This window comes from Protopterus annectens, chromosome 12.part0 (assembly GCF_019279795.1).
Source record: "Protopterus annectens isolate FY-2018-M chromosome 12.part0, PAN1.0, whole genome shotgun sequence".
Classification (NCBI taxonomy): domain Eukaryota; kingdom Metazoa; phylum Chordata; order Ceratodontiformes; family Protopteridae; genus Protopterus; species Protopterus annectens.
Window position 1 is genome coordinate 163,679,126 of NC_056746.1, and position 12,044 is coordinate 163,691,169.

A 12,044-nucleotide genomic window follows, 5' to 3' on the forward strand; every position below is an offset into this window, starting at 1 on the left:
AGGAAATTAGTGGCAAATCATTAAAGATTGAAGTTAGAAAATAACAGGCATTTGAGTTTCAGACTCCATACCCTTCTGAAAAAAAATCATGCTAATGCAAAACTTGTTATTCTATCCACTTTTAATAGCAATATTTGTCCCAGTATTTTATGGATTTGTCCAGATTTCTTGCTCTAAGAGGTTGAGGGGTATGATTTTATGTACTTACAACTTTATGTTGCAACACTTAAAAGTAATTTATCAAATTTTTCTTTGCAAAAATCAGACCATGCAGCATGTTTCATAACGTTCTTAAATCTGATTTATATGCTCATCATTCTTATATCTGATTTATAAGTTCATTAATGTTCTTCAACACTAGTTTCAATAAAGATTTGTGGCTTAAAATTCTATAGTAGCAGAGCACTTGTAGGGTTGCCACCTTTTCAAATGGCCAAAGTGGGACATTTTCGGGACACACATCAGATTTTACAGGCAGACACATACCCACGGTCAGTACAAAGGATAGAACTTAACTTTTTTTCCTAAATAAAAGCTTATTCTTGTAGCAGTTTAGATGCTTATTTCTTGTAGCATTTAGGTATTTTAGATACAGAAATAACTATTTTATGCAACTATTACATAAAATATGGGACATAATTATGATTATGTCCTACAATCTCAGGACATTTGCCCTTTTTAATATTTTTTGGCAGGACACAACTGCCCAAAGAGGGACTGCCCCTCTCAAAGTGGGACAGGTGGTAACCCTAAGCGCTTGAGTCAAACGTATCTATGTAACACTTAACTGCCGCATAACACAGCTTGGCCAAGTATCACCAACTACTAATACTATTTTAGTAGTTTGAGAAAAAAAATAAGCGTTTTACGACGGACAGAAAACCAAAATATGAGACAAACATAAGGTAAAAGCAGGAACCTTCTGTAAAAACAAGGACAGCCAAGAAAAGTATGGCTCGAAATACTGAAACTGCACGACCAAAATCGGAATAGTACAGATTCTGCAAATTCAAAAGAGAACTCTAATACCAAATTTGGCAGTACAGTTAAAAAAATGTTTTTCTGTGCAAAATCTCTGGAATGTGGACCGTGTCTTTGCATTAGCCAACCATCTGCAGTCGCTAACAATACTTGATTTCACCTACCAAGAAAAAAAGTACCTTATAAAGCTCCAGTTCCCTTGGGGAAATATATTTGTCAAAGTATGGTTAGTGGCGTGTTAATTTTAGTCAAGGCAGGTAGAGCTGTACCAATCTCCAACAAAAAGTATAGTATCTCCTTCGATAGAGGTTTAATCGCACACAGTTTCCATTCCCGCCACTGTTCGTAAAACCACCACATAGTAAAAACGAATCAACTAGCTCGCCTGAAGGAAACCGTGAGCGTGGGCGCAAGTGGTTACGGGATATGTAGTTTCTCCACTAACACAGCAAAAGTCTATATAAAGAGCAAGACTACAAATCCTGAAATGCCTTCCTCTACAGTTGTAGCCCGATGAAGAAGAAGCGTCTCGTGGAACTCGCCCCTGGTCCAAGGAAACATTTCTCAGTGACAAATGAGGGGATCGGGACCCAATCACCTTACAATCTGCCTAAGGCCGCCCCTGGCATTGAGGATCGTGTTACGTATGCTTTATAACCGTTTCAGAAGCTTGAAGTAAAGCACATTTAACCGAAAATTTCACAGGAAAGGACAAACTTAGACCCTCAAGTCATTTATTTCCATTTTATTGTCATGAAGCAGATTTAAGAGCTGTAGAGTCCTAATACTTTATTCTCAATACAATAGCTTACTAATATCATCTGTAGCAATTTTATTTTGTATTGAAAGTGAACGTTGTTTCATAAACACGATGCACTCATGTATGTGCTTACAGCACGGTGGTACAAAGCATAGTTCTCAACTTCCCATCTCCAAAATGATGAGCACTAAGCTTCGTGATGTGGAACAAACGGGCAAAATGTGGAACACATACTAGCAGTTTACTAACAACTTCAACTAGAAGGTCACAGGATATTTAAAATATGCTGGTTTTACTCATAAAAGATATTTTAATGAATTTATGTGATTCGTTTCTATTTACCATAAATATCTTTAAAAATCCTAACACTGAATGCATGACAGACCTTTTCAATATGAAACTTCGAGGAACATGAAAAGAACTCAAATGAGGTACATTCCTCATAAGGAGATATACTTGAGAGGTATCCGTGCACTTCCGCAGCATTGCTATGCAACAATACCGAATTGTCTGAGTAGAATAGGGAGATGGAAACCAAATGGTTAACGGCAACCGAATCGTAGGAGGTAACTGAAGCAGCTATGCGAGGAGGTGCGATTTGTACATTTAAACGCTGGATTCCACCGATTTTTAAATAAACAACAACGTTCGGCAAAAGTCGAAGGCAGAACAATCAGCTGTCCGTGGAGGGGGCGTAACTCTTCATTTTTTAACTCCATCTGCGCGCAGAGTAGTTATGGGAAAAAAACATAATGTGTTTCCAGTTTCTATAGGCAAGCAAAACTCTGTTTGCCCTCTCTTGCTCCCTGCATCTTGTAAACACGATGCAATCCTGACTCTACTTGGATAAAGAAGGACAAGGGGTGGTACAAAAGCTGTAGTCCTGCAACCGACTGCCCATAATGCATTGAAACCCGCCCCTTCTGGGAGGGATACGGCGATGGCAAAGGGAGGAGATGTCAACCGCAACTGAACGGTCCAGCTAGTAGGATGTAATTGGAGCTCATATGCAAAGGAGATGCAGCTTGTGCATCTGAAACCTGTAGGCAGAAGCACAGTTTGTTTGCTACGTCAACTGGTACTTTTTCGCTTATTAAGTGGTATAAAAACGGCATTTCAAAAGAACTGAAGGCAGGCGATCTGCTGCACATTTCTTGGGGTGAAGACATTTTTTAATGACATCCCCACCAACCTTACGTGTCACGGCAGTAGATAAAACATTTTAAGTTCTGCAAAGGCGTAGGTCGCTACGTTAGCAACCCCTCGAGTTCGTGACTCCAGGACTTGTGCACCAGTGAAGTCCGCTGACAAAGTTTAGCAGCAGTTCACAAACAAGCTCCTTTAACAGCCACGTTCTACAGCTGATTATTTGTATAGATCCCTGTACACCCGCTCCCGGACACGGTGTCGGGCTGTACTGGTTGGTTTATGTTTAGCACCATTTCAGATTGAGGTGCGAGATTCAGAGGATTGCGTTTTAAGAAACGGGGATCAGCAGCATTATTCCAGAGAGGGGAAGATGGCCAAGGATAAAGAGCAGCAATTGCGACCCCGGCTGTGCCACATGATCAAGGGCGACAACGGCTACGGCTTCCACCTTCACGGAGAGAAAAACAAACATGGACAGTACATTCGGAAAGTGGAGCCCGGCTCCCCTGCAGAGGAGGCCGGGCTACGTGCGGGTGATCGGGTCGTGGAGGTGAACGGAGTGAATGTGGAGAAGGAAACGCACCACCAGGTAAAGGGATCGCTTTAAGATGCAATTCTGGGAGGTGGGCTGCCCAGGCTGCAGGCAGCAGTTACTGTTCCTCAGTATATCAACACATTCAACCAGTGGTAGACATGCTTAACTTTAACGCTGTTTTTGGAGAAATAATAAATGTTCTTCTGCCAGAATCTGTACTGAGGAACATTGGTAACTACGAAGTGTCTTTTTAAAGAGGGAATCGGGATTATACTCCTAGAGTTTGAGAATGAGCCTCACATGGTCAAAAGGATGCAGTCCCGTTTCTAAGGTGGATTAAACATTTTAAGTATATTCTTCAGCCCTCTCGGGCTTGGCACCTCTGCCACATTTTCAGATGTCCAAAGTGAGAACAACTCTTAGTGTATCAGGATATAGTATGGAGAAAAGTAAAAGCCATTATCAGACAAAGCAAATAGCTTGTTCCAGTATATTACCAAAAGAAAACGTTTTTGAATTGTAATAGCTTGCATTAGTCCATAGCAAGTTAAGGTGTAGTTTAGCACTCTAGCATTTAGAGTAAAGTTACCAGATATTTTCTTGTATAAAATATTAAGAGTATTTACCTTGTTTCATGTTTTTTTTCCCTACAGATACAAGGTAAAACCCCAGTTTGTGCAGTGAATTACAACCTGCCCCTCCCTCCTTAAGCAGGACGGTAGTTGCTTCCTGTGAAAAAACATGAAAAAAAATACAAATTTTCTGAGATTTTAGGGCAAAAATATTTGCAGTTTCCTCTGGTAGTTGGAGAAAACAGTTATTGTGCATGTGGAAAACACATTATAAAGAAAAGGAGAGAAGCAACTTAAATTCTGCAAAACTGACCTTTAATTTTGTGGGAAAAATAGTCCAGTTCTTTCTACTGGTTGTGAGTGTAATTTATTCTGCAAAATCTCACATTTCCATAAGAAATGTCCTACTTTGGGCATTTGCAAAGGTGGCAACCCCTAGAATGTTTTGTGAAAAGATGAAGAGTGGAAACCCTATTTAGTAGTTCATTCTCACAGCTTACAGATTTTGAGTGAAATTTGCTTTCTTTGGGAAAACTGGCTCACACTAGTGTGTAAAAGAGAAGAGTGATGCTTTGGAGGAGATTTATTTATATGTGGATTTTGACGGCTGACTCACAATGATAAGTTTTTTTCTTATCGTAGTGCACACTGTGTGTGTGTGTGCATGTTTTAATAAAGTCCAGGCATGCTCTGACAGTCGCCACAATGCAAAATACTAAAAAAAAAAAAAAAAAAAAAGAAACTTATGTAGCAATTATTTCCTATTCAAAAGCAGCTGTGCTGTATAGTTATTGGAACCATTTTGGGAGTTGCAGGTAGTCTTAGTGCAAAAATAATAATGGATGGAAGGGGAGAGAGAAGAGAGGAAGTTCAGTTGGAGGGCTGGAAGGTATAGAAAGAAGCTTGGGGAATAGTATGAGTGTAGAGGTTGAGGGTATTGTGATTATAGATGTGTGGTCTCTTGAGTTCAGGGATTGGAATATATGTGCTTCAGGATTTTTATGTTGGTGGGATAGGACTGGGGAAAGCGGTGAAGGGTATAACAGTATAATTAAATACTTTATTTCTGAAAAGTTGGTCTGTAAGAATGTAGATAGGCAAAATAACACAGAAAAAGTTACTGTATGACACAGTAAAGAAACAAGTTGGATGTTTGCGATGATGTCTAGAGCTCCAAATTCAGAATTGGATGATAGGTTGTATTAAGGGAGCATGTTGGGGCATGTGTGGGAGGAGAGGGTGGTTACAATACAGGATTTTAATTTTCCTGAGGTGCACTGGAATGTGGATACATCTGGTTTATTCAAAGAATAGGCTATTTTATAGTCATTTTGCATATATGTTTAATAGACCATTGGGCTGGTTCAAAGGCCTCCTCAGCAACAGCCTGAGAACAAGGCATACATGACATGGATGCTGCAGGTATGCTAAAATTTGTAAACTTTGAGATGTACAGAGGAATGATCTCTGTTGCACTGACTAAACATATAATAAATGAATTATGAAGCTATCACAGGAAATAAAGATCAAATAGTCAAAGTATACACAAAATAAATGTATAGAATATGGTAGCAGATAACATCCTTTTCTCTTTGTTTTGTTTTGGAGTTTTTCAAAGTTGTTAAAGTTTATAAAGATCGCTTGAGAAGGTATGCATTATTTTTGTATCGTTCAAGAATTTAAGTTCATTTATTTGTCATTTACAGATAGTTGAAAGTATGTAATGTTCAAGCAGCTTTTTTTTGGAGTATAGTTGCTTGATTTAATAGAATACTTTGTTAAAGTACTAAATGAGGGTGAAGTATTTTAGAATTGTGGTTTAGTAACACTGAACATTTTCTAAGTCGGGGTCTTTGTATTGGTGGGAAAGAATGGTCAGTATAACCTTGTGGTTTGGAAGGCCACATTAAAGGAAGAAATTAATGAGAAAAAGTTATTGGGACTTGCAGCTAACAATAGTATTAGAAGAGATAAGGTGAGAAATAGGCCAACTGAACTGGCAGAGAACTGAAAGGTGTAACAGCTTTGCTATGCTAGGCTTCATATAATGATGCAGAGTTTTGTAGCATTTTCTGTCATGGCTAGATAATAATAATAATTCTTTAATTGGTCAGTTATGTTTACCTGGTTTGACAAGCTTGAGTGAGATGACATTTTAAGAGAGCGACCCAAATAGGTCTACAGATGTTTGACATAAACTTAATGTGTGCATATTACATATTATATTTATTGAGTAATGGTTTACCTACAAGGGTGTGTAGTAGTCATATGCGTGTAAAATAACCTGGAAGGTAGAGTTCAGTCCTAGATAGTTGCCCATCAACCCCAATGTTACAAGTGATGCTGCGTAAATGTAGTACAGTGGTGGTGTGCAACTGCACATTACAAGTTGTACAAAGAATTTGTTTCATAAATTAGAATGTTGAAATGATTTCACAGAAGTTGTGTTTACCCTTCCTTCCAAAGTAATGGAAGGAATGTATAATAACTTTTAATATTATTGTTTAAGTGCCGCAGTGGTATAGCGGTAGCGTTGTTGCCTCAAAGCAAAAGCTTCTCCTGTTCGATTCTCAACTAGAGTGCCTTCTGTGTGGAGTCTGCATGAATGGGCATGCCTTCGCTGAAGGTTGGGCATCGGGCTGGCAACTCGGCACCATAAAAAAATCTACTGCCAATCATTAGCGGACCGGAGCTCTGCTGTGGGTGACCCCTAACCAGGAAAAGCCGAAAGACAACAACATTAGGTTATTATAAGTGAATATTTATTGCTCTATACACAAATTGCTTTATGTGTTATGTGCTTCCCTGAATACTTTTGAATGTGTCAATATTCTCAACTCGTGATTAAATATTGTAGAAAGAGTTTTTTTGTGGCAGTACTATGTGGAATGTTATACCTTCGGCATTTGTTCTAAGTTGTTTATGCAGATGTCACTCTAGGTTGCTCATTGTTGAGGTTCATATTAAGTTAGAACTAGCACAGGAGGTCATACCTTTTAATTGCAATGATTTGGGTATAGTGCTATTTGTCTGGTCCTCAGATTTACCTTTGCTTCTCCTAGATTTACTCCTATTCCTTATAAAGCCAGACTCGTTAATGGGTGCGTTCCTTATTAAAGAAAAACTAAGCCTGTACAAAGATTTCCTACCACTAACAGGAGCGGCCTTAAGTGAACTGGTGTCCTAGGCAAAAGGGCTCCATGGCGCCCCCCCACCACACCACCCAGTGGCCCATACTGGTCTCCTTATACCAAATAAATACTGGAAAAGTGCCCCTACTAGAGCAGTGCAATAGGCAGCCACCTAGCTGGCCTATGCCTAAGGCCGGCTATGACCACTAACTATAGAGGACCTAGTATGTAAAGGCCTATTTTGAAAAAAAATAAGAAACTGCATCTTTTTCTGACCATCCACTATGATTTTTAAAGGTCGATGGTATAATTTTTAATGATCTGAAGTTGAAAGATATGTAGGGCTGTGTATGTTTTATGCGCATCCTTTAATTGTATTTGCAGCATTGAGTGGTTCTTTGTTAATCTTGTTAGTCTGTGATCAACAGTTATTTCTTTCTTGAATGTTCTTGCTTTCATTGTAGAGTCATATATAGAAAAATAAAATGTGCTGTGTTATATGCTAAACAGAACCACTTTTATTATAAGTCCTGCTACTTGTATAATGTTGCACTTGTGGCAAAAGATATTGATACAGCAAACATCCTCTGACTTTACTGTTTTAGGTAAATTTACCGAGTCATCCTTGCAGGAGCTCTATGAATCTTCTGTTGGACATTAAATTACCTTAGTAATTGTGGGGCTATATAGAGATTCCTAACCCCTGAAATCTTACGCCTGTCTTTGGTGATTCTGTATGGCTCCTAGGTACAGACAGTGCAGCTTTTCTGCATGCCCTTTCATAGCTGAGATGTATGTGTATTTTTTTTTCCATTTTAGGGTGACATCTGATGCTTTTCTCACCTATGACTCTGATTTTTTTTCCCCACTGTGTTTAGTGACGTGATTCAGTGCTTTACCATAATAGCCAAACTGGGTCATCTGTGATGCATACTATTGTTCAGGATCAGATAAGTCCCTTGAAATCTGCCTAGTTTTTCCATATGTTTGAGTGCATTCCCAGACATATTGACCGATCAATAACACAAATGACCAAAGCTCAGCACATTGAAAAAGGAAACAAATTCCCCCAACGTGCTAACTGTAACCATACCAAAATTTAGCTTAAACATGTCTGAATAAAGGTTATGTTACAGAAAGGATTTATTTAAGGTAAGGTGCATGGTTAAAGTTAAAATACCAAAACCGCTGCAGTGCATTAGTAAGTACTGTTTGAAGGATGCAGGATATAATATACCAACAGCACTCAATGCATGCTTTCATATTTAACAACATATAATTACATTTTATGCATATTAAAACTTAATTACAGTCAGACATTTAGTCATTCATTTCATTTGCTATCCAGGAGAGTCCATCTGAGCCAGAGACCATTTTCACTGGAGGACCATGAAAAAAAACTCCAAAATGTCAAATTTTCAGTTGAATAAACAACAAGAAAATTAATTCTTTTAAAAACGAAAAAGAAGTTTACTTCAGAAAAATGCATCAATTAATCACAGTTAATAAAACATGTCCATTGGTTCAGTAGTCTCATCTTGGCAAGGCAATGTCAATAGTGCATTGGCCGTTAGTAAAAGAGATGGAGTCATGTGATGGGAGTGGAGACAGAAGAAAAAGGGGGGAAAAATAAGAGCCTCTGAAGAAGCTGACATAGAAATAAGGGTAGAGTAGAGTGAAATGGAAAGGCAGGTTGAGTGGTGGGGCAAGGCTAGAAGAAGTGGGCATAGAATAATGTAGGGATGGGTATATTAAAGTACTGTAAGTATATTTTATAGTTTTGCTAAGTATTTGCATATGTGCACATGTGAACTCCAGGGGTTGTTTCCTAGTTGCTGAAACTGTAAATGCCTGGTATATGCATAGACACAAAGGACTTATTCAGCTTTAGTAAACATGTAAAAAAAATGTTAATAAATTAAATATAAAAATGATGAAGTACATGAGAAACAACAATAATTGCATTGTCCATAATAAGTTTAGATTAGCAGTCAGTGGTTCTTTAATCATTTTTGATAATAGTCTGTGAAATTCACATGCAGCTTTTGAAGGTTATGGTTTAACTTCAGACACGGAAAATAATGTTCATCTGTGTAATGCATTACCTTTTAAAGCACATGGCTGGGATGGATATTAGTTTTAGATGTTGTTTATTTTCTTTGGTTAGTGTAATGGCTGTTTAATCACAATATGCCTGTGCCCTCTTTTGTTGCTTTGCTTTCGTTAGGGGTCGCCACAGCAGATCACCAGTCTGCTAATGATTGGCAGTGGATTTTTATGTTGTCGAGTTGTCAGCCCGGCAGTCCGCTAATGATTGGCAGTGGATTTTTATGTTGTTGAGTTGTCAGCCCAGCGCCCAGCCTTCAAAGAAGGCACACCCACTCACGCACGCACCTACCTGCATGTCTTTAAAGTTCACACGACCACAGGGAGGACTCAGGACATGCTTACTCCGCACAGACGGCGCTCAAGCCGAGAATCAAAATGGAGAACCTCTTGCTGTGAAGTGACAATGCTAACCGCTGCACCGCCGTGACTTTTTTGTTGCTGCTTTTGGGGGAAAAAAAGCTTGGTAGTTGAGCATTCTATAGGAAAAATATTAACATTTTTAACAGAAAAAATGAAAAAATGCTAGAGAAAATAACTGATGTTCGCTGTAAAGTTTGCAAGGAAACATCACTGGCTTTGAGACAATTTTCTCAAAGAACTTTCTTCACCAAAGTTCTCAAACATTTTTATCTGAATCGAGAATATAAGTGTACCTTAGTCTAGGTAATGTTTCCCTTTCCAATTTTTCTCCATTTCCAAAATTATTCTCCTTCTAAGCTGTCTGTTCCTTTGCTTTGTGAGTTGTATACTGTGCACAATTTGTCTTACTTGTGTATACTGACATTGAAATATGTGTTAAATTGTACTGAGTCCTGTTGAAGACTACACTTTTTTACTACATTTACCAGATTTACAAGTTTCTCACTTTTTGATCAAAGGAATTTTATGTAATACAACAGGTTTATGACTTAGAGCATAAAAATTGCAATGTGTGAATTAATATATTAATTTTTTTTCTTCCTTGGTGTATGCATATTATGTGCTTTTTTTTTTTTTTTTTTTTGCTCTCCCTCATTTTTTTTAATTATTGTGTGGCTTTAATGACTACTTTTCAGTCTGTGTGGCAGTCGGACTTTCAGGTTTACTGAAATGTTACATGCCAGAGAGTGAATTTTGCTGCAGAGCAACAGAGAGCAGAAGAGAAGTAGATTTGTGCATCCTAGACTTTTTACAGATTCAGGTGGGAGGAGCAGATACAACCTACTGATGTTGAGCAGTTACACAAACTATGCTTATTAACAGAAAATCGCTAAATCTGTGTTATGAACCGCTATCATGTAAAGAATGTTTTTAACTTAAACCTCACCATGGGCTTGGAGGTTGACAAGGCAGCACGAGTTTGCCTTTCATAACAACAGAGATCTTTTGTTACATTGGAACACTGGAAGCGGATATCTTTGCAAAGCACATGGGGATGGTTGGAAATCATGGTTTAGTATAATCAACACAAGCACAATAAAATTGGTGAACAAACTGACACCCTTCGAAGTAAAATAAAACAAAAGGTTTATCAAGATTTCTTTGTAATTATAAAACAGTCAAAAATCCTTCTATCTGGTCCAATTAATTTACAAGAGAATGTCTTCAAGATCTAAAGAAGACCTCTTCCCACTGTACTCATCCCTTATCAGACCCAACATCAAAGACAGTGCCCCCTTTGGTATGCAAAAATCCAAACATATTGCTCAATTGGAAAGGCCCCAGTGATATGGAAAAAATGAATAAAGACCTTAAATTCTTCAACTATCCTGCTAGGCTAGTTCATTTGACTTTATGCTCATTAGCTTACTGGCTGCTCAGAGGTGACCCATGTCTTCATTTTCAACTTATGAAAGACCTAGTCCTATTTGACCTCCCGTACCTTCACAAAACTCATGGCTGTACAAGCACCTTTATTAGGGACGTAAATATTCACCAAAAATAAGCCAGAATTTGTTGGAGGAATAAGTTCCTAACTCAACATATTCCCAGCCAATAGAATAAATTACCACAGCAGGTCAAGCAAAAGCACTGTTTTGTCTGCCTTTAAGGCTAGTTTTGATGATTGGATGGGTACACACAAATTTACACCAGAGTTATCATATATAGCCCTGTTGGATTTGGGAGATGTTACCCCTTTCAAGAACTTAATTGTGCACAAGAGCCTGCAAGTTTGTCTACATAAAGGTGTGTGTGGTTAGCATCTTATGGTCCCTGTGATTGTGATTATGTGCCTGTTATTTTTCCTATGTTTTATAGGTTCATAGGTAGGTACTAGGCTATCGGCCCTAGAGCCTACACAAGCCTAGCCAAAAAAGGTACCTTGGCTTTCGCCACCCAAGAAAATTATTTTCCTGTGCTCCTGTCGAGCAGAGCCACAAAGGTGATCCCTGGGGTATTTCCCGTCCAATCATCAAGATTTTTCTTGAAGAGTGCTAATGAGGAGCTTTGTTTGATATAGATAGGTAGTTTGTTCCAGAGTATGGGAAGTCTCTGGGACAGGAATCTGTCCCTCCAGCATGTTCTGTTTGTTGTGGTGACAAGGTTTAGGTCCCTAGAGCGTGTAGCTCTGAGGGATTGGGATTTCTTTAAGTGGAGTATGTCAAAAAGCTCTGAGTTTGACATAGCTTTGTATGTTAGGCAGAAATTGCCTCTGAGTAGGCAATATGCGACGGAGTAAAGCTGGAGTTGTTTGATGTGGTCTGCGTAGGGCATCTGTTTGAGGCCGGTAATCCTATTTCTGAGGTATTTCTGCGGCCTTTCCAGTTGTTGTAGATGTCTTGTGAGGTACATACCAAAATGGGTGTTGTACACTATAATGGATCTAA

General features: G+C 38.6%; 1 protein-coding gene across 1 annotated transcript in view; it reads left to right on the forward strand.

The window, feature by feature from the left end:
* The first annotated feature begins 2,272 nt into the window (after positions 1 to 2,272).
* SLC9A3R2 (SLC9A3 regulator 2) overlaps positions 2,273 to 12,044 on the forward strand; it is a 902,658-nt gene continuing 892,886 nt past the window's right edge. The window contains exon 1 of the mRNA XM_044089185.1: positions 2,273 to 3,479. Coding sequence (XP_043945120.1) covers positions 3,261 to 3,479 — 219 coding nt within the window. The 5' untranslated portion in view covers positions 2,273 to 3,260. The remainder of the gene's footprint in view (positions 3,480 to 12,044) is intronic.